The sequence below is a fragment of the Neomonachus schauinslandi genome, chromosome 3, assembly GCF_002201575.2.
Source record: "Neomonachus schauinslandi chromosome 3, ASM220157v2, whole genome shotgun sequence".
Taxonomy (NCBI): Eukaryota; Metazoa; Chordata; class Mammalia; order Carnivora; family Phocidae; genus Neomonachus; species Neomonachus schauinslandi.
The window spans coordinates 123,661,931-123,688,617 of record NC_058405.1 but is presented as its reverse complement, the minus strand read 5'-3'; the positions used below and the strand labels follow the sequence as shown (position 1 = coordinate 123,688,617).

The window sequence follows — 26,687 nt, the reverse complement described above, 5'->3', positions numbered from 1 at the left end:
TTTATTTGAGAGTATGCATGCACAAGCAGGGAGGAGGGTCATAGGGAGAGGGAGAAGCAGACTCTCCACTGAGCAGGGAGCCTGATGTGGGGATCGATCCCAGGACCCTGAGATCATGACCTGAGCCGAAGGCAAACGCTTAACCATCGGAGCCACCCAGTGCTCCTTGGCTCTTCCTTTCACAGTCTCTCCAAATGCTCCTGATCTTATCACCACTTTAGGAGAAGTGTTCTAATAGATCTGTTTCTTGAATTTCTCAATCCCACTCCGGCTACCCACTTTCATGACACATCATGAAGACAGAGATCCTAAACATCAATTCAAAAACTCATTAGTAATAGTCTATTACTAATAGGCCTCTCACATTCTTCTACTCCTTCTGTATCTGTTCTCTCACTTCATGGAGACCTCAGACATAAACCCTCTTTTTGTTCTTAGTCTATTAGACTCCTAGATTAACTTCTTTCTGATGTTAGTTTGTATTTCAAAGCACACAATTTCAATTGCTTTTGTACCCTTTCTAGCCACCTAACCATTATTCTATTCTTAACTCTGCAATCTCCTAATCCTGGATTTGGCCATCTGCTCATTCCACTTCTATACCAAGAAAGCTGCTGAAAAAAATGACAACAAACATGGATTATCACCAAAAATTCAGTAAATGTTGGATGTAACATTTTTCTTCTCTCATTTCTTAACTGAAGCTGTTTCAATTCTTTACTACTACTCTCAGAATAACCTAAAATCACTTCATTCAGATGACCTCACCTTGAATTTCACAGAAAAAAAAAAAAGACTCTTACATTATAACTCTATTTTTTTACTGAAGAAATGTGAAATGGAACATTATGTAAATTTAAGGTATACAGTGTGCTTTGATACATTTACATATTGTAATATGATTGCTCTTGTAGCAATATTTATATTATATAATTATAGTACAATATTATTGTCTATATTCATTATACTGTGCATTAGATCTTTATGGCTTATTCACTACTCATTATAAGTTATACATTTATAAGTTTATATCCTTAAACAGCATCAGTCTTATCCCCACCTCCTAACCCCTGGTAACCACCATTTGACTTCTTTAGATTCCACATATAAATGATAGATGAAAACCTTGCTAACTTCCTGCCACCACCATTTCTGATCTGCAAACTTATCTTTGTGTACACGTATTTTTTTTTCTTGTTCCTTCCACTTCTCAGAGGAATAGGTGTTTCTCCTCTTGTTTCATAGTCAATCCTTTAACCTAGTTTTGAATCTCCAATGACCAACTGGTTGGCCTTATTTCCTTCCTCTCACACTCTTATCTTTCAAATACTCCTTTGCCCTATACACTCGAACCTGGAAATGCTATTTTATTCAAGGCTATAATAAAGGCTTCTAGTTCCATATTTGCAACTATCCATTGGACAATTTAACCTGCATGTCCCGCAGGTAACTAAACCTGGTAACTAAAACCTAATTACACATTTTATCTCCCCATCTATAAATCTGTATCTTCTTCTCTACTGATCCTTTTAGTCATCAGCACCACCATCAATGCAGTTTTCTATTCCAGATACCTGGGTATCATCCTAGAATCTATGTTATCACACTCAGAAGTGGCCTGCATTCAGGTGCCACCTGCTTTCCATTCTATTTCCTAAATAAATCTTAGATCTCTTCCTTAATTCATCCTTAATGCTTAATTTCTCATGTTGACTGCTTGAAATGAGTGCCATTGATTTATTTTTTTTACACTGAAGTATAATATATGTACAGTTGACCCTTGAACAGTATGCATCCACTTATATGTGGATTTTTTTCCAATAAATACAGTACATTACTATATATAAATATATTTTTTCTTATGATTTTCTTAGTAACATTTTCTTTTCTCTAGCTTACTTTATTGTAAGAATACAGTATATAATACATATAACATACAAAATATATGTTAATCAATTGTTTATTGGTTACTGGTAAGGCTTCCAGTCAACAGTAGACTATTAGTAGTTATGTTTTTAGAGAATCAAAAGTTAACATGCAGATCTCTGACTACATGGGGGGTCAGCACCCTTAACCCCCCTGCACTTTTTCAAGGGCTAACTATATAACATATGTATATTAACAGATATTTATATATAATTATACATATATTATACACACACATATATAAAAATTCATAAAGTGCAACTTGATGACTGCCACTTATTTTTATATTCCTGGCTCTTAGACCATTGTTTATCATCTCCATGCTTATTGAGCCTGAATTCCACATTGCCCTCTATCCTATATCCAAATGTCAGGAAGACTTTTTTAAAGCATATATATTAATCCTTCAGTAAACTCGGATTAAGAATACAGTATGAACTACTTAGTCATATTCCTCAAGATAGGGCCCTAGTCTACCTTCACAGCTTCTTTTCCTGTACTTCTTTATTGTTCTTGTTGGAGCCATAGAATCACCTTATTGTACATGGAATGTACCATATATTACCTCACTTTTGTGTTTTTATTATATAAACTGCTCCCCCCGCCCCCTTAATTTACCCAACTCCTAATCTTAGCCCAAGCTTTGGGCTTGAGAGTGGGCTTATGACCTGATCCTCCCAGACTGGTTTGGGTGATTCTTCTTTGTGTTTATTTGTTAGCCCCCACAGATCTCCACTATAGCACTTAGTACACTGTGGTAATAACTATTAATCGTCCTTTTTATCTTCTTATTGGAAAGTTCCTTAAGGGCATAAACTATGTTTTGTTTCAGCATTCCTAGAACCTCATCAAAGGCCCAGTATGCAGCAGACATTCATTGATTTTTCTTAAATAAATCAGGATATTTTGAGTTTAGTATATAAGAATAGAGAGTATACATGTTTTCTTTTATTCTTGAATACTTGACAAATACTAAAATATATATATATATATATATACATATCCCTTTACCATCCTTTGGATAATTGCTGATGTGAGCAAAGGCTTTTTCCATGGCAGTTAAAAAGTTAAATCACAAGTTTCTGGTTGCTTACCATTGGCAGTGAAGGCAGAGGAGCAGTTAGAGAAATTTCTGTTTCTGCCTCAACCTAAGAATATCTCAATACTCCTCTTCCCTAATTCTGTTTCCTAACTTTCCTAGAACAAGTATAAGATTGTTGAAGTTTCTTAACGAACCTAATGGGAAAATAAGAAGAATAAAAGTTGGGATTTTGTTGTTGTTCTTGTTTTTTAAAATGTGATTATGCTTTATACCTGAACTGGAAACGCAAAGAAATCCAAATTCTAAACTTCAATAATTTGGAAAACTCCCTGTCATTGTTATGCCCCTGTTTCTCCTGTGTACCCCTAAGGAAGACCTAGTCCACAAGTCTACCCATATAACTGGAAGTAATCTTTTGCAAACAAACAGGAGAATCACAAATAAGGATTTCTGAGAAATACAGGGAAGTACGTATAACATCTAGTTTTATAGATGTGTCAAGTAGAAAGGATGAAGAGAATTGTGTAGTTCCTATATTTATGGAAGTGACTAAGAATTGCATGGCTAGCATATTCTAGACTTCAGAATTTTAAGGCTAATAAAATTGTTTCTTAAATGAGGTAACCAATTCAAGATCTCCCACTTTCAACTGCCTGTTGAAACTATTGCAAGGTTGGCCCTTGGCTGGCATCCGGGAACCTGACTTGTGATAAAGTCGATAAAGTAATAAAGTTGACTGTTGTGCCAGCTTAATTAGACTGTACCATGAGATTTATGGGGAAGACCTACTTTCCTTCTGAGAGTCTGAAATTTTGACTGACATAGGATATCTATGTGACCAGCTCTTAATAAAAACCCTCAATTCTTGAGTTTCAAATGAAGTTCCCTATGTAGAAGGACTGCACCTGAGTGACTAAGTTTTTGAAGCTGGAGGCAGGGTGCACTCTGTGTGACCCCTCACTGGACGGAAAGAGCATAGGAGGCCTGCATGTGGATCCCTCCAGAGTCTGCCTGATGTTTTACATTAATGATCTGACTGTGTATCTTTATCATGTCAATGTAATAAATCTTAGCTGTGAGTGTTACTGTATGCTAAGTCCTTTGAGTCCCTCTAGACAACACAGAATGTGTTTTTTGGTACTGGGACCCCCAAAACACTCTTAAATAGTGATATTAAATAAGCAAATAAAAACTCTATCATTAGCATCTCACAAAAGTGTGTGTTAATAAAATCCTGCCCTAAAATCTGATAGTATGGAAACACAGTATGAGAATAAAGGACAGAATTTTGAATTGGATAAATTTAGCATTATGAGAAGTTCATTACATTCTTATTTTTCTCATTTTGCTGCAGATCTGTGAAGACCTAATCATGGACCAATGACAGACATGTGCCTGGGAACTACTAAATTTATGCCTAGGAAATATACCTTTCTTCTAATTACCATCTTTTGAAACTGAAAATTAAAAATTATTTATGGAGGATGATGCTCTTTATGAACTATTCCTTCAGGTCACAATGTTTTTTTTTTTCCCTAGAAAATTTAAAATTTTAAAAATAATTTTATTTTTTAAAATAAAAAAATTTTATTTTTTAAATAAAAAACAAATAAGAATCTTAAATTTCATCCATTAATATATATCTCAGTGTTTTAGTTATTACAGTTCTTCAAGAAAGTTTGTAACAATACAGTATTTTTCACTTGCAAAAGATTCTCAAATTTCCATTTGCCAGAATAAGTAAGAACTTTCAAAACCAAAACCATATACCTTTTGCTGTAGTTCTTTTACTGCAGAATCTCTATCCATACATGCCTGTCGAAAGGCTTCATAAGCTTTATTGAGTTGCTCGCCAATATTTTTATCCATTCCTCTCTGTTCTGTAGCATCACTATAAAGGATGGAGTATATGACAGGTCTGGAAAATAATCAGAACAATTTAGATAGCTATGAAATTATACAAATCTCATTTCTAAATGCATCTTATAGACAGTTCCGTATAGTTTATCATGAACATTATAGCACCAAGTATTATAAAGTTTATAAAGGCATATAAGTCTAATCTAAAATCCTGATTAGAAATCTTAAGAAACATTAACTTCTTCAATTTTAATATTCTTTACTAATGTTCAAGGAGCAAGTGGGGTTCCAGTTCATAAAGATGCTACTTTGAAAATAGTAATCTAAAAACGCAACCTTAAAATGGAGAAATATAAAAGGCCATTTGTTATTAATACTTTATTATAGAAATGCACAATAGGATTAGCAATGTGGGAAGGGATTTCTTTTTACTAAACGGACAGTTATTCCCACTTACAAGGTGAATTCTTGCTACACTGAAATTAGAGCAAAATTAAGTAGATAATAAATGTTTGTGGATGGAGTTCACACTGTTGTTATCGCAGAGCAATTAAAATGTGTGAAAATGCTCTTATTTTAGCGCAAAATCTAGGGAGAGTTGCTGTTGGATTGTACATTAAAAAAGAAAAATCACATCCCTTCAGTCCTACCCACACTCCCTATTAGTTTTCCAACCTCCCTGCTGTTTCTGAACTACAGGTGATTTACTGAGTGGAGGTAATTTGGTTTTATCATCTCAATTTGCATAACATTTCTAACCACATTCCTTGGCTCTGAGCAGAGGGCCATGTAATGATTCTGATTTTTCCTGTCCAGCTGTAAAAGCCACACCACAGGACCTTTCTTAATCTTCTGAAGCCACATAATAGATAAAGTTCTCTATCAGTCATGGGGGATTTGGAGGTACCAAATTATTTCACTTCTTTATGATTGGAAATCCTTCATAATCTCAGTCTCTAATCTTTCATCTGTCCTATTATTTTGGGTACACATGCTTTTTAAAAAATTGTAGTATTTCATTAAAATACAATTCATATAATATAAAATTCACCATATTAAAGTGTACATTTCTGGGGCACCTGGGTGGCTCAGTCATTAAGCCTTTGCCTTCGGCTCAGGTCATGATCCCAGGGTCCTGGGATCGAGCCCCACATCGGGCTCCCTGTTCTGCGGGAAGCCTGCTTCTCCCTCTCCCACTCTCCCTGCTTGTGTTCTCTTTCTCACTGTTTCTCTGTGTCAAATAAATAAATAAAATCTTAAAAAAAAAAAAAATAAGGTGTACATTTCTGTGGCTTTTTGTATATTCATTATGTTGTACAATCATCACCATTATCTAATTCCAGAACATTTTTATCACTACAAAAATAAACTACTTATTAGCAGTTAGTCCCAATTCCCCTCTCCCATCATCCCCCAGCAATTACTAATCTGCTTTTTGACTCTATGGATTTGTCTATTTTGGACGTTTCATATAAATGGGACCATATAATATATGGCCTTTGTGTCTGACTTTTTTCACATGGCATAAAATTTCTGAGGTTTATCCATGTGGTAGCATATAACAGTACTTCATTGCTTTTTATGTCTGAGTAATATTCCATTGTGTGAATATACCACATTTTGTTTATCCATTCCTCAGTTAATGGACATTTGAGTTCTTTCCATTTTTTGATTATTCTGAAGAAAGCTATACTATTTGTGTATGCATACTTGTGTGAACAGGTTTTCAATTCTCTTGGATACATACCTAGGAGCAGAACTGCTGGGTTAGAGGATAACCTTATTTAACTTTTTAAGGAACTGCCAAAGCTGCTTCCATAGGATGTGTACCATGTTATATTTCACTAGTAATGAGTAAGAGTCTCAATTTCTCTACATCTTTACTAACATTTATCATCCATTTTTAAATTATATGCATCCCAGTGGGTGTGAAGTGGTATCTCATCACAGTTTTGATTTGTACTTCCCTAATGATGTTGAACATCTTTCCAGTGCTTATTGGTTATCTGTATATCTTCTTTAGAGTAATGTCTATCTAGTCAACTCCTTTGTCCACTTTTTAATTCGGTTATTTGTCCTCATATTGTTGATTTGTAAGACTTCTTTATATATTCTGGAAACTTGAGCTTTATCAGATATATGTAATTTGCAAACTTTTCTCCCATTCTATAGATTATATTTCCTTGATAGTGTTTTTAATTTTGATGTCTGATTTTATCTATTTTTTCTTTTGTTGCTTGCTTTTCTCATGTCCTATCTAAAAAATTGCTGCCTAATGCAAGTCATGCAAATTTTCATCTATGTTTCCTTTAAAGAATTTTATACTTTTAAGCTTTTACATTTGGATCTTTGATCCACACTCAGTTAATCTATGTACGGTATGAGGTGGGGTCCAAACTCTTTCTTTGCCATGCAGCTATCCTACTGCCGTAGCACTAAAGGATATTCTTTTCCCACTGAATGGCCTTGGCACTCTTACTGAAATCAGCTGACCATAAACTGCAATGCTTTTTAAAATATCTGGGTAAGGGGCGCCTGGGTGGCTCAGTTGGTTAAGCGACTGCCTTCAGCTCAGGTCATGATCCCAGGGTCCTAGGATCGAGTCCCGCATCGGGCTCCCTGCTCTGCGGGAAGCCTGCTTCTCCCTCTCCCACTCCCCCTGCTTGTGCTCCCTCTCTCGCTGTGTCTCTCTCTGTCAAATAAATAAAATCTTTAAAAAAAATAAAAATAAAAAATAAATAAAATAAAATATCTGGGTAATATTTCAATCCTATCAGCCAGTCTTTCATTTTAAGTACTAAATACACTAAGTCATTTTCAGGCTTCTAAAAACAATTTAAAAGTTTTTATTTTGAGGATCAGAGTGTTATTGCTTTCTGAAGAAATAAAAGAATGGTAATTTTTTTAGGCATTCCACTTAGGAAGTTTGTTTCTACTGCTACCTCTGATAGATAAAAAAGATGAAATGCTCTTAGAATAACTAACATTGCCAGGATCTCTGACATGCCATAGATACTATGGAAAAATAAATAATCAGCATTAACACAAAGTATCACTTTGAGTACTTTATTCATTTGGACACTGTATCATTCAAAGAAGGATTTAAGGCAGCTTATAAAAATACAAGCAAGATTAAAAATAGGTATACAAGCAGGCAAAGAAAATAAGGATAGGTAGCTATCAGGACTATAATATAGTGTAAAATGCTAATGCAGAAATGAGAGGTTTAAGTAACTATGTGGCTAAGTTACCTATCACTGTCCTAAAAAGCTGTGCATAATGACAAATTGTCAACATAAAACACATCTATATTTTAAAATCTGAGACAAACAAGAACCTTGAATTGGAAACCCACCTAGTTTCTTATTTTGTTCTATCACTGAATGACTGTGACCTTGATTCAGGGCCACTAAATGTTTCTGAACCCAAGTTTCTTTCTCTACAATACAAAAAAGATGTTTGGACTTGATTTTGAAGAAACTTCTTTGTTCTACAGTTCTTGAGTCTGCTGAGTCTAAAAATGCATGTCTGTTCCATCAAGAAGGTGCATTCTTGTTTTTAAAAATGTAAATGCAATACTAAAAACAGCTGCATCATATGCAAGTAAATCATGTGAAGGCTTCACTTCAGGTCCTTGAATTAGATCACACAAATGTCACTAAGAAGAGTTACTGAGTAAATTTCACATGGATGCATCCTATTTCCTGAAATAATGTATGCTGGAGAGACACGATTCAGGTCAATACAACTAAATAAATGATACAATTAATTTCTATCTCACAATCAAGAAGAGAATTGGGTGTTAGATCAGTGACACTGACCAGAGAAAAAGTCACTGGGACCCAACTAATTAAATTGGACAGATTTCAAATATTAACACCCTGAACTTTAAAGCCACTTGTTCCTCTATTTTTTTTTTAAAGCATTTGTTAAGTGTAAAATTAATTTCACAATTTAAGAGGCAGTCACATTTCAATTACATTTTGGTATGCCTGCTGCAAAACTTGCCAGGCTCCAGGGAAATGGTTTTATTTATAATAAACATGCTCAAACCCAAATCTCATTGCTTAAACCCAGGAGATCCAAGCTAAAGCAACCTCTGCCTTGGAAGCACTCTTCTAGTTATGGTTTCACTCTTAAGTGTATTTTTAAGAAAGCCTTCCATGGTAATTTTTTTATTCTGGGTCTGATTTGCTGGTTTCCTTCCACTACAGGAGGAAAAGATTAAGTCACTGATACCCCAGAAGGTACCTGGCAAGCGGAATGCAAAGCACCCCCACCCACCCAGGGCAATCCCCCTGAACCCAGGAGAGTCCCTATCCACCCACATCTGTCGCTCTGGCAGTAGTTCCTTTTTTTTCCCCCCTGGGTGGTTCCTGTGAGAAGGAAAATGAAGGACAGCAAGTTCCTGTTCTGTCTCCCAGGTCCAGCGTATGCCCACCCAGGAGGAAGCACCAAGAAAATCCCTGGGCAGCAGGCTGCTTCCTCTTTCATTAATCCCTTGGTTCAATAACGAAACTGTCCTAGGGTAGGAGAGGCAGCCTACGCAAGGAAGATAATTTTATCTTCCCTTGGTAAAGTTTTCCAGCTCCAACAAAGGTTTGCCAACTGCTAGGACCAAACTTAGATATTAATAAATGGATCCCATTACTATTCAATTCAATTAGGAAAAATAAAGTTTATGTTTACTTGCTACATGTTAGGCACTTTTGTGGAGTGTGGCAAGGGGCTTCAGAGAGTACCACCTTAGAGCTGTGTTCCTTTTACAAAGTTTTTTCACCAATTCTTTATTTTCTATTATTCACATTCCCATCTGACTGATAAGGGCTCAGAGGCATTAAATGACTTGCCTAGAGCTACAAAGCGATAAGCATGGGAACTGGGACTACAGCTTTGAAATTCTTCATTCAAGGACTGATTATTAAAGGCAACTGCAGGGGCGCCTGGGTGGCTCAGTCATCAAGCATCTGCCTTCGGCTCAGGTCAAGATCCCAGGACCCTGGGATCTGAGCCCCGCATCAGGCTCCCTGCTCAGCGGGAAGTCTGCTTCTCCCTCTCCCATCCCCACCCCAGCTTGTGTTCCCTTTCTTGCTGTCTCTCTGTCAAATAAATAAATAAATAAATCTTAAAACAAAACAAAACAAAAAAAATGAAGGCAACTGCAAAGTATTCTCCCAGGGTGCCATGGTGGATATGTTCATTTGATAAAACATTGCCAAGTAAGAGCAAAGCCTGTACTGGGCACCACTGACACTGAGAACAAAAGAAATATGAAACCTATCTTCCCAAAGGTACCATTAGCTATAACTTAAACTGTATATATATGTACCCTGAGGTATCCAAAGGCTATAGAATTGGGAGAGGAAAGTGGTTACATCTATTTTTGAGGTTTAGGAAAGGCTTTGAGAGGTAGGTAACATTTGTAGTAGGTTTTGAATTATGGATAGGATCTCACCCATTCCTTTTATTTGATTATCAAATAGTGATCCTTTCTAGAACAGGTTCCCAAGGGCTATAAAGATGTTTTTAGTGTTAGATAATATCCATTCTTCACTAAAAAAGGCTAGGATAATAAGCATTTCTTTATGCATTGTTCAGCTTGATTTTTCTCTTTCTTTTTTTAATATTTTTTTGGGAAACAGAGAGTGTGCACATGCAAGGGGAGGGGAGAAGAGAGAGAGGGAGAGAGAGAGAGAGAGAATCTCAAGCAGACTCCCTGCTGAGCGAGAAGCCCCACCTGAGGCTTGATCTCAGGCCTGAGATCATGACCTGAGCTGAAATCAAGAGTCAGGTGCTTCACCAACTGAGCCACCAGGCACCCCTTGATTTTTCTAATCATACAACTCTGCAAACCTGAGACAATTCTTTAGTATAACAATGACGGTTACTTACAGAAATGACTGATTAGGCTAGTGCTCTTCCCATGATGCTTGAAAAGCAGCAGCAATGAGAATGAAATAAAGGATAAGTCTTGTATCTTCAACGAACCTCAATTTTCCTTTCTTTTAAAATGAAGGGGCTGGGGACGCCTGGGTGGCTCAGTTGGTTAAGCGTCTGCCTTTGGCTCAGGTCATGATCCCAGGGTCCTGAGACTGAGTCCCATATTGGGCTCCACGCTCAGTGGGGAGCCTGCTTCTCCCTCTGCCCCTCTCCCTGAGCGTGGTCTCTCTCTCTCTCTCACCCTCTCTCTCAAATAAATAAAAATCTTTAGAAAAAAATAAATAAAACTAAGGGGCTAAATAATATAATCTCCTTCAACTTTATGATTATATAGCATTTCCAAATAAATACAGAGTATTGAAGCTATTGCTTGGGAAATACAGTGATATACTTTTCCTCATATGGTATCATAGCTTTAAAAGAAGTAGTCATTTTGTCTTAAATTGTACTATAAACTAGGCCTTGGTTACAAACCAGCTGATATGGCATTTAATTTCAAGATGGTGAGAAGCATGGAGTAAAGTTATATAGGGTGTCCTGGAATTAAAGAGATGATATGATACTGTGAAACTATGTGATATAAAAATATGTGAAATAACACTGTAAAGATGACTTTATTTATTTAATAACATTTATGTACGTCCTCCTAACACTTAACTACGTAGAATGAAAAAAGTAAAGGCTTTGGATTCAGATCTCCTATCTGCAATTTTCTAGCCATTTACTTGGCTTCTCTGAGTATTAGTTTTCTTATGCTACATAGTTTGCAGTGTTATTATGAAGATTAAATGAAACCATATATGAAGTATGTATGTTATCTGTTCCTCAGTATCTATTCTCTTCTCTAATATTCCTGACTTTTAACTGGTATGGTCAGGTGACTAATGTTCTGGTCATTGGCAAGTAAGTGCAACTTCCAAGAGGAGCTCTTTACTTTTTTCCCTTCCCCAGCTGGATGGGATGTTGTGGTGAGTCACCTAGAACGGGTGGTAACACTTCAGGGATGGTGGAAGGACAAGGGGATGCAGGAACAAGAATGAAGATGTCTAGGTCCTTGACACCGTGGAGCTGCCAGATCAGCACTGGACAACTTATACTTTAAATTGAAGTATGTGAAAGAAATAAAATTTCTGTCTTATTTAAGCCACTGTCTTTGAGAATATCTTGAGAGAAGCAGAGTTGTTTACTAACTGGTACAACAGTCAACACTTGTTCAGTGCTGAATACATCGTATGTGCTCCTTTTTTCCAAGTGAAAGAGACAAAGTCATAGTCTTTGCTTTTTTTCTCTAATTAGAGCTTATAATTTAGTAAGGCAGATAAGCATGAAAATGATTAACCATACTAGCAGGCCAATTATAAATGTGTAAAAAGGTATGATCATATCTTGATAGGGGTCTGGGAAGCACAGGTAGAAGCATTTGCAGGAATTCGCCCAATGGTTCACTGAAGATTTACTGCATATAAGTTTTATCTCAAAAGAAAAAGAAAAAAGAACTGTTAAATAAAAGGTATAAGCAGGGTAACAGCTCAATAGGAAAAACAATTAAAATGAGAGGGATTGTAGAAGGCTTCATAGAGGATCTGACACTTAAACTAGGCCCTGAAACATGAGGATTTCAACAAGCAGAGAATGAGAGGGAGGAAAGAATATTCACTCTGAAAGAGGAGAGGCATTGAGAAGTCACTAGTATAGTGCATTTAGGGACTGGAGGTATCCTATTTATGTAAGTCTAAGATGTGTACAGAAGATGGAGAGGTGAGGGTATTAAGACAGAATGGTCAGGGCTACCATGTATGATTGTGCTGCACTACAAAAACCCTAGGGGCACCACTCAGGCAGACCGTAATTGGAATGGAACCCCCTAGAGTTACAGAGAGTACTAAGTGCATAAACTATATGCAGCAGACTCAGTTATGGCCAGATTGTAGTGGACCCTGAATGTTACTCTAATAAATTTAGACTTTAACCTGACATTGAGAAGCAATGCAGGATTTTTGGGGTGCCTGGGTGGCTCAGTCAGTTAAGCATCTTGCTCTTGACTTTGATGGGGAGTCTGCTTCAGGGTTTTCCCCCTCCGCCTGCCCCTCCCCCTGCTCATGTGCACGCACATTCTTTCTCTTTAAAATAAATAAATCTTTAAAAAAAAAAGTAATGGAGGATTTTCAAGCAGGTGATAAACATGTTTTAGAAAGGTAAACTGGATACCCATTGTGGAATACAAACTAATGAGGGAGACAAAGTGAGGATATCCATAGGAAACTATTGCTGTAGTCTGGGTGAAAGATGGGCTTGAACAAGAGCAGGGGAAGTGAAAGATGAAATACATTAAAGAGACATTTCTAAGTCAGAATCAATGGGATTTGTTGGCCAAGTGGATCAACAGGAAGGCAGCATTCAGGTCCCTGCAATTCTGAATCAGCTGGCCTGGGATGGGGTCCTGGAATCTGCATTTTAATAAGTAACCCAGGTGACTTTGTTGAAAATAGTTCACCAGTCATATTTTTCAAAATACTAGGCAGACAGTGATGATAGCCAGATAGAGAAACAGGAAGAAAAATGTTTTGGGAAGAAAGATATTGAATACACTTTTGGACAGAAGTGCTATAGAAGACATATAATTAACAACAGGGCAGGAAAAATGTGCCAACTGAGTGATAACAAAATCTAGAGGAACAAATATATATTAAGTATGGCTTCCCTCCTGCTTATATCCCTATTCTTAAAGTCCTGTTTCGAATGTCCTCTGATACTAGTAAGTCCTTGGACAGTCAACCAAGCTCAAATCTTTTTACCAAAAAAACCAAATTTTTGAAAGGAAAATAGTGGAGAAAGAAGTAATATTTATTATCGTGTCACTTCATGTCACAAGATGTACACTCTTTTCCTCTCAAATATAAAGCAAAAAAGAGGATAGGGCCACTTACTATCTGGACAATGTAAGAAGGTACATAATAAACTAAGGAATGCATAAAACACTAAGGCATTTTAGCAGAAGTCTGTTATTTTATGTAAAGAGACTATTAGGCAAAACGGTAGGAATGTTATCTAATGCTCTGTTCTGTTAACCCTTACATGCTGTTAAATAACAGGAAAATAACTCTCTGGTAAAGTGTTTGAATGCATTCTTTGTGAAATCTCCTCCCTTCTACTCTGCCAAATTTATGACAAGAAAGTAGAATTACTAATGATCTTGCACAGGAGTAGGATGGTTTGTACCTATCTTCTGGTCTTAACCAGAAGAGTTTGAAAAAAAAATATTTTCAGTAATCCTAAAAGAGTCCCCCCAAACAAAGCACAATAATGTATGAGATGTCACAGGCTGCACAAGATTCATAAAAGGAAAAGTTGCTTTTGAAGAAGTCGTTATAATCTCATGAGTTGGGGTGCCTGGGTGGCTCAGTTCGTTAAGCATCTGCCTTAGGTTAGGTCATGATCCTGGGGTCTCAGGATCAGTCCTGCGTAAGGCTGAGCTGGCAGCCTGCCACTCCACCCTGCTTGTGCACTCTGCTTGTGCGCTGTCTCTCTCATGTTTTCTCTCCCTCTCAAATAAATAGAATCTTAAAAAAAAATAAAAAAATAAAATCTCACAAGTTAACAGATTAGGGACCCCTCCAGCATCTGTGTGTCATTTACTGTATCAGAACAAAACAAAACCACTATGAAAGGAAAGAGTTCTTCTATGAAGATATAAAACTTTAGGAGACAGATAGGGGACCTTTTCATAAAAAGGCCTATTTTCTCTTAAATCACAGTTTAAATTGCTGAGCGGTCACTTAGTCTTGAGAATATTACCGATGATAAATGGGAACAGGCAAAAGCTTATATAATTATAAAGCTGTACTCTGTGCTCTTAACCACTGGCACGGGACTCCCCAGCTCTTCATACCCCTGCTTTTAATTTCCCTGAGGACACCTCGAGGCTGTTCGGCAAATGTTTGCAAGTCACAACTTGTTTTTTTAGAAGTAATTGTGAGAACTCCAATGAGAAAATAAATAAGGTTTCAGAGATTTCCAGATCTCTATTTCCAGTCATTCCCAAGATGTTTAGGGTGTGACTTTAAATGTTTAGTATGATAAAAGTTTAAAACCAGATATAATACCATGTAACACACTCTTATTCCAGTTGTTGAATACCCCTGAAGACAGAACCCCTAAATCCCTGGGTACCCTGACAAACCAACCTCTCCAACCTGCATCTGTGCCCAAATTGACCGAGTTTCCACTCTTTTCAAAGCCAGTTTTTCTTAAATGTGAATATTCAGACCTAGTAAATCTTAACATTTGCTGTGCTATCCTACTGTGGGGAAACAAGAGTTTATTAAAAATTTTTACTTTTTTCACTTTTTTGTATCTGGAAAAAATAAAAAGATGCTATAAAATAAAGATCCCAAACTTAATTTTTAATTGAGACCACATCCTGTATAAATTAGCTTCTTATTTACTAAGACAATTTGAACATTAGAAAGAAAAATTAAAAAGCCTGGTCAACTAAAGATAAAATCAGATTTGGGAGTATAGAATACATGCTTGTTGATCGGTGAGGGTGAACAAGTCATTTAACCTTCCTGTGGACCTCAGTTCCCTCATCTGCCCCAGTTTAGGATGTTTAGGGTAGAACGTACTGTACAACATGGGTCAATAGAATCATCCAGGGTGGTTTAAAAAAACAGATCAGCAAACCTGTCCAAGACTTCTTGGATAATTTTTTGTGGGGGGTAAAGGGGAGAAGAGGGAAGAGCAGTTGTGAGACAATTTTAGAATCACTGCCATAGGGGGTCAATTCATAACTGGAAAAGCGGTGTACTCTGTATTATACAAATATGTACCAAGGCAGGGAAACAGACTTTTTATAAAGTGTCTTTTTTGTTCCACAGTGCTCTGCTTTTTGAATTGTTCCAGAAGAAGTATATAGAATTTGGAAACAAAAATAGCAGTTGCTAAGGTAGAAGATGTTCTTAAAAAAAGAAAGAAAAAAAAAAAGGTATTTTGATACTTTGGCAGATGGCCCAGAGCAATAGCACTCTAACGATCTTGGTTCCCTGAAATTTCCACAACTTATCAGTCTATACAAGTGTTTCCTCTGTTAATGGAAGCGACTCCCTAATGGCATATGCACCAAAGTTCCCTGTTGAGAAAGAAATTTGAGTGTGACCATAGCTCTTCTCCTACCAAGTAGCAACGGCCCTTTTCACTTGATGCTCCAGCCACCAATACTCTAATCATCTCAATTCTATCTAAATTCTCAAACTATCTATAAATAGTTGAGAAAGGGCATAGAACTCAATGACATGCCTTCAATCCAGAAAGGGACACAACCCCAGACCATAAGGACAATTTCAGTTTTGTGTCTGAATGACAAGCATTGCAACAATGAAAGAGGCATTTCCCTATTTCCTCACGGGAAACATTAGGGATGGGGGAGGGATTGATACTTATTGAGGTAATATTACTTGCCAGGTGCTTTATATAAACTATCTTATTTTAATTTTTCTTCTGCAGGAGCATAGATTATCTTCCCTTTCTTTCTACATAAAGAAAACGAGCTTCAAAAGTTTATATAAATTGACTAAGGTCAAAGAATTAGACAATGAAAGACCCAGATAAATCCAGGTCTCTCTGATATGAAAGTCCAATCTCTAGCTCTTTTCACTAATTTAGTTTTCATTTTATTTTTAACCAAAGCTATACATATCTATATTTTAAGGAGTCAAGGAGTTTTACAAGGCTTAAGAAAAACTGTAAATCTCTTGCTCTCTCTTTCCCCTCATTTCCTGCTTCATCTTGGCAACAATTTTTAGCTCCTTTGGTTCTTTCCGGGATTTATCTTGGTATCTCTAAATAACATACTAATATTGCCATTACTGATTTTTCAGTTTTACTTGTCTTCACTATGCAAAGTAAGGATTCAGGTCATAGCTTTGCTATGCTGTCTTCTAGCTTCCATTTGTTTTTGTGGAAGTCCAGAGCCATTTTGATTCCTGATCTTGTACTTAACTCACCTGGTTCACCCCTCACTTCTAGGAAATTTTCTTCAATTATTTTTTGGGCAATTTCTTTCCTTCTGTATTCCTTTGTGGGACTCCTCTATCTGGATGTTGAATCTTCTGAAGTGATACTCTAATTCCTCCCAGCCTTTTCTTCTTAAATGAACTTATTTCATATATAAAGTATCTTAAGCCTGCTATCTTTGGTAACCAGTATTATTCTGCCAAGTGATTGTTAACCAATCCTGAATAAATAAAATAATAAAGTAGATAGTGGTGCTTCCAGAGCTCTACTGAGGCTGGGGGTGTGTAAAGCAAAACAATGTTCCACCAATTGCCCAGCTCAATCAAAACAACTCAACTTTGATTAGTTATATATTTTGGGATTTCAAGTTTGGAAAAGAATCACAGGCTTGGGCGCCTGGGTGGCTCAGTTGGTTAAGCAACTGCCTTTGGCTCAGGTCATGATCCCAGGGTCCTGGGATCGAGTCCCACATCAGGCCCCCCCTGCTCTGCGGGGAGCCTGCCTCTCCCTCTGCCTCTGCCTGACATTCCCCCTGCTTGTGCTCTCTCTGTCAAATAAATAAATAAAATCTTAAAAAAAAAAAAAAAAGAATCACAGGCTTAAAGGTATCAGATTCTCACCACCTCCACCCTGAATGATTTATAAGGCTTTAGTAAGGTCTATTTTTTGTGGGGTAGAGACAAGTATGGGTGATTTGGGAGGTGGGAAAGGCCCCTCTGATGGGTTTCGCCCACTGCTGAGACTACTGTGTCTAGGTAAGTGGTCTGCCAGGTTCACACTTGTGGTAAGAGGCCACTTTAAATCTAAAGAAGTTTCAGGATGGGGGGAGGAAATCACCTGGAGCTACCTCTTCCACTCCACCCTAGAAAAGAAAGTCATCTGCTTTTCCAACCCCTTAGGGTATGAATAATAATAAGCATTCACATTCTATTTCAGAAAAGTTGGCACCTTAGCAAAAGAAGAGGTAAATAAGTTAGTGGAAGATACCCCCTTTTTGTATTTTAGCTCTGTGTTCACTTTTTCACCCATGAAAATCATCAGAAGCAAAAAGCACAAGTCAATAACATAGTAAATACACTTAAATAAAAGGACATCCTCTGTCTTAGGGTAAATTTTTTAAAGACACTCGAAAGTCCATGGGATGCCTGGGTGGCTCAGTCAGTTAAGCGTCTGCTTTCAGCTCAGGTCATGATCCCAGGGTCCCTGAATCGAGTCCCACATCAGGCTCCCTGCTCGGCGGAGAGGCTGCTTCTCCCTCTCCCTCTGCTGCTCCCCCTGCTTGTGCTCTCTCTCTCTTTCTGATAAATAAATAAAATATTAAAAAAAAAAAAGTCTGTGTGTTTTCCCCACTTAAAGAAAGGTAATGGGAAAGAACTGTCACTCCTAACAGTTATAATCATTTCCCACTCTTAAGAGAGTTCCCTAACATAAACAGCCAATTCTCCAAAATAACAGTTTGCATTTCTGGTCTCACTTTCTGATATACCCATAGCACACTGCACTAGAACTGTGACTGTGTTGCAGTCAGGCAGCTGAAATAATAGAAACTGAAATACCATTGATCCAGCAGTGTCAGAATTTTGATTTTATATTTTTTCCATAAGCTGGTAGTATGCTAAATGTATCAGGATAAACAAGGTAAGATGAACCCCCCAAAGATCAACCCAAAACCTCCCCAGACCAGGCTCCCCATTTTGCTGGATGTTCGGACTTGGTGAAACTTTTTGTGTTATCTTCTAAGCGTTCAAAGATTTCACAAAGACCACACCCATGTGTCTCAGCTTTGCCTTACTTCCTTTTTTTTTGGTCCAGTAGTACTTCTTTCTCTCAAACTGTTTATCAAATTCTAGGAGTTGAAGTGCACAACCAAACAGTATAACACCAAAAGAGAAATTGGGCATGGCACGATGTTCTACCCCAAGGTAAACAGAAACATGGCACTGTTCAGTTAGCTTCCTCAGCTTCCTAAGGAGTATCCTCTCCTGAGTAAGGATCATGTTAAAATCTGGAGATGGGGGGTAGAATGGGGTTTATGCAGTTTAAAATGGCTATTTAATATTAAAAATCTGTTTTCATAAATCATATAAAGTAGTGCTCTGCAGAATATTCTTAGATGGGGGAACTACAAGAGCCAAGTTTATATTCATTATGAGGAGGTGTAAGAGAAGACTGTGGGAAGAAGGAGCAAATATTAAATCTCCTTGGATGTGTGAGATTTTAACATTTATGAAAAAGGAAAGAAGGATTTTAAAAAGCCAAGAACCATCAATATCAAAGGAAAGGCATTTCTAATTTAGTGATAGGAAATATATGAAATTCTATTATAGGAAATGCTACGTAACAAGTGGCTATGAATAATACAAGCATTTAAATATCCCATAAGAGCAGGTGATTTTATTCAAGTGATTTGAAATAACATATTATTTTGAAGAGACCTAAGTCCCTGATTTCTGTCCATTTAGCAAGTCACTCTCCCTAGCAAAATTACCCGGTTGTGTGCTCCAGAGAACAATTCTCTATACCTCACTCTATGCAAATATTTCAAAGATTCTTAAAACTTCAACTTCTTAAGTAACCATCAAAATAGAACTCATGTTATTCTTCTTTATCCGCTCAATTCCCAATAATTCCTTACTGAAATGACTTGAAAGACAGACCTTGTTTTCACAACCTATTTTTCCATAGACACTTTTTTTTTTTCAAACCAAAAGTATCGGTAGTAAGTGAAAGCTAATGCAGATCATCAGTGTTCAGTTTACTCTCATAATTTAGTATTGATAATTACTATCATAGAGATATATCTCTGGATAAAAGGAAGAAAACTCAGGTTACTATACAGGACATTTCCCCTATGAGATAAGTATTATTTACTTCCTAGACTCTTCTTCTTTAAAACAAAAAACAAACAAACAAACAAAGTCCCTTAAGGTCCCTTAAGAATTCTTGTTTGCACAACTGTAAATACATTCAACACCACAAAACTGTACATTTAAAAATGGTTACGATGGTAAATTTCACGTTTTATGTATTTCACCATAATTTTAAAAGTTTTTATAGTCTAAGGATTGAAAAACTATGACATATGTATTACATGGGTCCCAAAGGCTTGTTTTCAGTTGCAAAGGACCTGGTACCGCTGCCTGTTCTGGTCCTCCTCAACTGTTCTGAACAGTGTCAAATACCACATCTAGTTCAAAAGACTGTACACTAATTAGCCATCTACCCACAAGGCAGTTCATTTAACATTCTCTATTCTTTTTTTGAAAATGACTCAGAATCTTGGTCCCAGACTATAAAGAGATTTTTGTTACCTATTCTAGATAATAGCCTCCTCTTTCCCTCTACCCATGAATGAAAACCACAGCAGCAAGGAGATGGGGGGGAAGGGGAATGTCGGCCACAACATAAATCCTACAGGAACCAGAAATCAAAATTTGGCCTGACATAATGAAACTCAAACTGGTGAAATTAAACAGTAATATACATGCTTATAAGGTGTCAGAAAACAAACAAAATACAAAACAGCAGTACAGCTAATCAGTTAATGCATCATGTCAGAATAGTTAGAATAGTGAAGTTTTACATCACAGGCTACTTATTTTTATTTACCATTTACTTTTGGATAATGAGTATGGCTTTAAAAAACATGCAAAGTCTTTCGTTGTTATATGGCACACTCCTAAATCATGTCAATAATTATTTTATCTAGACTGATATACGATCACTTAAAATACTCAAATATGCAAGCATTCACATAATGCCTGCATCTCTCTGTAAATAACACTTATGAGTGTCTTGAAGTCCTCCACAGTTCACAGATGTATACCGATAAATTACATTACCTGCTTAAGGTCATATTCTTGAGTGATCAAAAAGTGTCTGAAATAATCACTTATAAAAGGTAATAACCCTACCAAAGAGTACACAATACACATGTCACACACATATCTGGACCATGCTAATGTTAATAATTTTCACTTCATATTAAGTAAGTACCGTCATGCTGAGCTTGCGTATTTTTTTCACCTACTCATTTTGAAACTCTCCTATGGGATTTGGCTACAGTAGAATGTTAGCTCGGTTAGTACCTCTAAAGAAAGAAATTTCCCAACAAAATTGGGAAGCTAATGACAACAAAGTGAAACTGATGCTTTCCCAGTTGAGTGTCATTCCTGGTTTCCTTCAGGGCAGAGAAGAGCTTGCCCATGTAGACGCAACACCCTTTACTTTATAGTATAACTGGAGTGGAGGAAAGAAAGAACAGCAATACATTTTATTATCAGCCTCAGCCTACCTATATAGCATTTTCTCTATGGGAAAAAAAAGAGGTGGGGGAGGGGAGAAAAATGACCAGGATCAACACAGAAGTTGTTTTCAATATATTGGTACCTTAAACTCTTCCCTTTATTTGGATTTACTCTGTGGACTTTTTGTTTGCTTTTTTTAAGTTCTGAGGCTTTTTGCTGAATATTGCTGCTATTTTAAGAACAATGTACTTTCAGGCCAACATGGTTTCATGAGTGAATTCTTTCAAATCTTCTAAGAACAGAGAGCTCTTATGCCGTTTAAACTAACTTCAGTGCAGAGAAAGCAGGAATTCTTCTCAGTTTTTTTTAGGAAACTCATAACCCTAATATCAAACTCTGGCAAAGATAACACAGAAAATGATGGCTACAGATGATACCCAAATACTGATTTTAAGTAAAAATGTTACCAAAAAGAAACCTATATGCTTAAATATTACACCATAACCAAACATAAGGTGGATTCACAAACTGGAATTCAAATAAAATAACCCATCATCCTAAGAGGTCAAAGAAAAGCACATAATAGGTCATGACAGATGCCAAAAGCCATTTGACAAAATTCAACTTCCACTTCTAATAAAAATGTTTAGTTAAGTTGTAATGAAAAGACATCATCTTAACAACCAGAAATATACAGACCAAATGAACACTCAACATCCATTATTCAAAATGCTCTCAATGTGCTAGTCAATGTAAACACACACACACACACACACACACACACACACAACCTTGGCCTAAAATCCATTATCTGTGGGGTGTGTGGGTGGCTCAGTAGGTTAAGCATCTGACTCTTGATTTCGGCTCAGGTCATGATCTCAGAGTCGTGAGACCGAGCCCCGCTTCAGGCTCTGAGCTGAACATGAAGCCTGCTTGAGATTCTCTCTCTCCCCACCTCTGCCCCCTCCCCCCTTGCTCTCTCTTTAAAATAAAACAAAATAAAATCCATTCTCTGCAAAAATCCTAATAAGCTAGAAATATTAAAGACATTTCCTTGATAAACAGAATTTACTGGAAATTAATAGTAAACCCCTTATTTAATGATGACATAGTAAAAACATCCACAAACTAAGAAATAACATATGGATGGCCAGAATCACTGTTACTACATATCACTGCGCTGGAGAAACTAGCAATTCACTAAATCAAAGAAAGAAAAGAAGTATAAAGATAAGATTATATTTAGATGACTCTTCCTAGAAAATTCAAGGGAAACAATTTATTAAAACTAGTAAGTTTAGGGTGCCTGGGTGGCTCAGTTGGTTAAGCGACTGCCTTCAGCTCAGGTCATGATCCTGGAGTCCCGCATCGGGCTCCCTGCTCAGCGGGGAGTCTGCTTCTCCCTCTGACCCTCCCCTATCTCATGCTCTCTGTTTCATTCTCTCTCTCAAATAAATAAATAAAATCTTTAAAAACAAAACAAACAAACAAACAAAAAACTAGTAAGTTTAGAAAGTTGGCCAGATATAGAATCACTCATCTAGGTACCAGCCACAAAATATTAGTGAATATAATAGCTAAAACCTCCAAAAGGATTATTTTAATAGTTTTTTTTTTTTAAGTCTTATTTATTTATTAGAGAGATACACAGCAAGAGAGGGAACACAAGCGGGAGCTGGAAGCCCAATGCAGGGCTCGATCCCAGGACCCTGGGATCATGACCTGAGTGAAAGGCAGTTGCTTAATGACTGAGCCAACCAGGCGCCCCCAAAGGATTATTTTAATGAAACATGAACAGTTATACTTTAAACTTTACCTCAAAAAGAATGCAATAATATTCAAGAAAATTTTGAAAAAGATAAATGAAGGACTTGCTTTATGAACTACTAAAACATGCTATAATCAGGAGACTGGTATTTGTATAGGAATAGACAAATAGAATAAAGCAACAGAATAATAATAATAAAAGACCCATACACACATGGAAATTTATTATAATACAGTAGTATTCTAGTCAGGAAGAAATGATTTCAACAAATGATTTCAGGAAAAACGGCTAAATCCCTACCTTATATAATGTACAAAAATAATTTTCAGATATTTTAATGAATAAAGCATAAAAAACTAAAAAAGAATAGACAATACAGGAAAATAATTTTTTGAGTGGGAACTGCCTTCTTAAGTAATAGAAAGCCTGGGTATTTTAAACCAAAAGACTGACAGTTCTTGAAAATATCTGCCATATATTTCACAAAGAATTAATATATCTGCACCCTAATAGAATATAGATAAATAATTCTGAAGAATAATGGGCAAAATGTATGGGCAAGTCACGTTAAGAGATGGTTAACTACATTATGGTACAACCTGTCAAAGAATACCATGCTGACGTTAAGATAAAGGAGAGCTATGTACGGCAAGATTTCCACCATATATTTTTTCTTATCTGAAAACGCAGATAACAGAATGGTATGCATATATACTCTCACTTTCACAAGGAAACGAAATAGCATGTTTATACACATGTAAGAGTGATGTGGAAGGCCTTGTGAAGTACTACGACTGGGGAGAGAACGGAGAAAAAAGTTTCATTTTCTCTATAAATTGCTGACTTTATACATGGTCGTATCATTTTAGGGTTTCCCTCTCCACCCAAATGATGAAAAAATAATTTTTCAACAGAATACAGTGCTTACTTCTCTGCTACCCCTCGTCTGAAATGTGTATTCCACCAGGGTAAGGAGGCAGATCATTTCATTTTCCTTCATTTTCATGTCACTTCACTTCCGTTACTACCATTTCTCCCTTTGGACAACTTGTCAAAAGCATCAGAGAAATAAAGGACACTTGACATAGCAGGGCTGTTCAATTCTTGATTGCTACAGTATAACAAGGAAGACAAAATTACTCTTTGGTTTGAGTATCTTCCCCCTACTTTCTTCACTTCTTGACAAGCAGAGCTTTTTACACCTGTAACTCGTTACTACTCAGTTTACACCGGAGTTGAGACCCTACCTAACGCCTGGGTTTCCCCTGGGGGTAGGGTTTGCTTTTGCTTTTTCCGCCTCGCCCACCCATTCTCTCCATGACCCTCGGGGAAGTTACCCCACTTCTCATTGACACGGCTGTGATGACACCCCACAGGAAAGCAGCGCAATTGTGCAACAACCTTGGGAAGAACAACAGAAAGACCTACTTAAAAGTTTTCGAAAGAATAACCACGATAGTACTGCTTCCGGAAGACAACCCTTGCCCCGAAGGGAGTCTGGGACTCTGGGGACGGGGCCCACGGCTCACCCTGACATCGCAAGCCCTGCCTCCCCTCTTTCCCCGCGAAGTCAAGTCACCGCGAGCGGTGGACGCGCAGTTTGGCTGGATCCCTCCCCAGAGAGCGTCGCAGCGGGGAGAGCGTTGCTGCGCTGACGTCGCGGGCTCGGAAAGCCCCTCCCGGGTCCGCTTGGGGACGCACACCCGGGTGGTTTTTCTCGCACTACGTCCCTCTCCACTCTGAGAACTGGTCGTCTCCGCAGCTCCTCGGCTTCTTTCCCTGCGGCACCCGTACTGCCAGCGCACCGCCTTCGCTCACACACAAGTTCCCCGCCGTTGTGCTCGACGGGTTCCGACAGACCAACTCGTTCGCGAAGTTTCTTACTCACAGTTCAAGGATTCCGCGCCTGTCTCTCACGACCCGGATCGGCGGCGCCGGGCCGAGTGAGTCGACCGGAAGTTGTTTTACGTTCCAGTTCAGAGGGCAGCGCCTGCGCATGGAGCTTTTAACCCTTCACCCTCCACCCGGCCAGGCCAGGCCGGACCCCAACGGTCCCACCCACCCTCGCCCCGCCTATCCAAGGCCCGCCCATCTAAGCCCCACCCCGCCGCGCCCCAAAGGGAAAAGTACCGGCGCCTGAAGTCAACAATGTCCAGGTTAAAGGTCACCTGAGGGCCTTGGAGAGATTTTTACTGAACAGAAACTAGCCGGGTCTAACATCACCCTGTATGTGAGTTAGCGTACACAAGAATCATCCTAGATGCTTGTTAAAGATGTAGATTTACCAGTTCACCCCTAGATATCTTAGAGTTCAGAGCAATTGGGGTGAAGCCTGGAACCTGCATTTTTGTCTCATCCTGTGAATGTGATTAAGGTGATTAAAGTCCACACAGAAACAAAAACACTACACACACACCCACTCTCTCTCTCTCACACTCACACACAAGCACACCCATTTGGTTTTTCCCCAGTTGTAATAACCTTTCCCTAAATGTACTTGCTAAAGTTGAATGGTTGCTAGACACAAGTAGACCTAAAGAGAAAATTCTCATGAATTAAGATTTCTCCATTATTCCATTTCCTAGCCATGCTTGAATATTCTCCAAGACAGAAAGTTTAGACAGATACCTCTAGAAGTGTTTGAACTCTCAGTTTTAGCTCTTGTACCTCCTGGCTCAGGCAAGTTGCTTAACCTAACAAACCCTACTTTTTATCTGACAAATGGAGACAGTGATAACCTACTTCACTGGATGGATGGCTGTGAGGATCAATCCAATAATGTAAGCAAAAGCACCTGGTAAATTTTAGAATGCTCTTCAAACGAAAGATATTGTCCAGAGTCACTCATATCAGGCTGGCTCCTTGCCACCACGAAGGTTTTCCGTCAGATTCCTTGCACGAAAATAGCAAATTCATGGCACAGGTGGAAGCTTCCTGAGAGGACTGAAGTATAGGACTTATCCACATTGATTGGAGCATGACTGCATCTGGCTGAATGCATGTAGCGCTCTCAGAAGCTTCCATAGTAATAGGAAGCTTCCTATTTTATTTATTTAACTTAAGAATATTTTTTAAAATCTCACCACTTTTGCACATATCTGACATGGGTTGATAACGTTTGAAAAAGACCTCCTCACCAAGCACAAGCATACTAAGGACATCGAAGTAATAGTTTGAGAGCCTGGATTAAAATGACCATGAATACTATATGTTGTTATCAGGTATAGCCTGCTCTAGAACATAGTTTATATCCATAGACTTGACAAAATTTCTGAACTTGAGAACTTTCTTGTCCTGGTGATCTTGGCCAATCCATGCCTGATTAAGTCTTCAGCCAATGATTTTTTATTCATCCTGAAAGATTCAAGCCTAGGTCTGGAATTCTTGAGCTCCATTTTTTCTGGTCATATAGTCCCATATAACCATATAACTCAGAAGCTGCTATCTTCTCAGGGGAGCCCAGCATCTTGCTCTTCCTGGGATTGTATTTTTTCTCTGTTAGAGCAGGAGGCTCAGGTTCTGGTTGCCACACTTCCTCCTTACACTTCTGAGCTATGGATGTTTGTACTTCTTTACTTAGGCCTGTAAATCCAAGATTTAAAAACCTACCAAGTTACGGTGCACTTTTTAATATTCGGTTTACTTTTAAAAGTCAAAGCCAAAACATATTGCAAAAAAATGTTTAAACAAACAGAAACTTCTCGTATATCACTGTGATCAGTTGAACAGATTCTTATAACAAGTAATTGAGTTAAATATGACAGTAAAGCACTGTTTTTTTTTTTTTTTTTTATTTATTTGAGAGAGAGAGAGAATGAGAGACAAAGAGCACGAGAGGGAAGAGGGCAGAAGGGGAAGCAGACCCCCCGCCGAGCAGGGAGCCCGATGTGGG

The 26,687-nt window shown here is 37.8% G+C and overlaps 1 protein-coding gene across 4 annotated transcripts in view; it reads right to left on the bottom strand.

Annotated features, from left to right (window-relative positions):
- Positions 1-26,687, bottom strand: part of TANK (TRAF family member associated NFKB activator) — a 93,938-nt gene that overhangs the window by 52,447 nt on the left and 14,804 nt on the right. For 3 of the 4 annotated variants that reach the window (XM_021703330.1, XM_021703332.2, XR_002481099.1), the window contains exons 1-2: positions 24,684-24,837; positions 4,739-4,886 (exon numbers count right to left, since the gene is read on the bottom strand). In XM_021703330.1, coding sequence (XP_021559005.1) covers positions 4,739-4,886; positions 24,684-24,793 — 258 coding nt within the window. In that variant the 5' untranslated portion in view covers positions 24,794-24,837. Of the gene's footprint in view, positions 1-4,738; positions 4,887-24,683; positions 24,838-26,687 lie in introns of those variants that run through there. The other variant, XM_021703333.1, reaches the window with a different exon arrangement.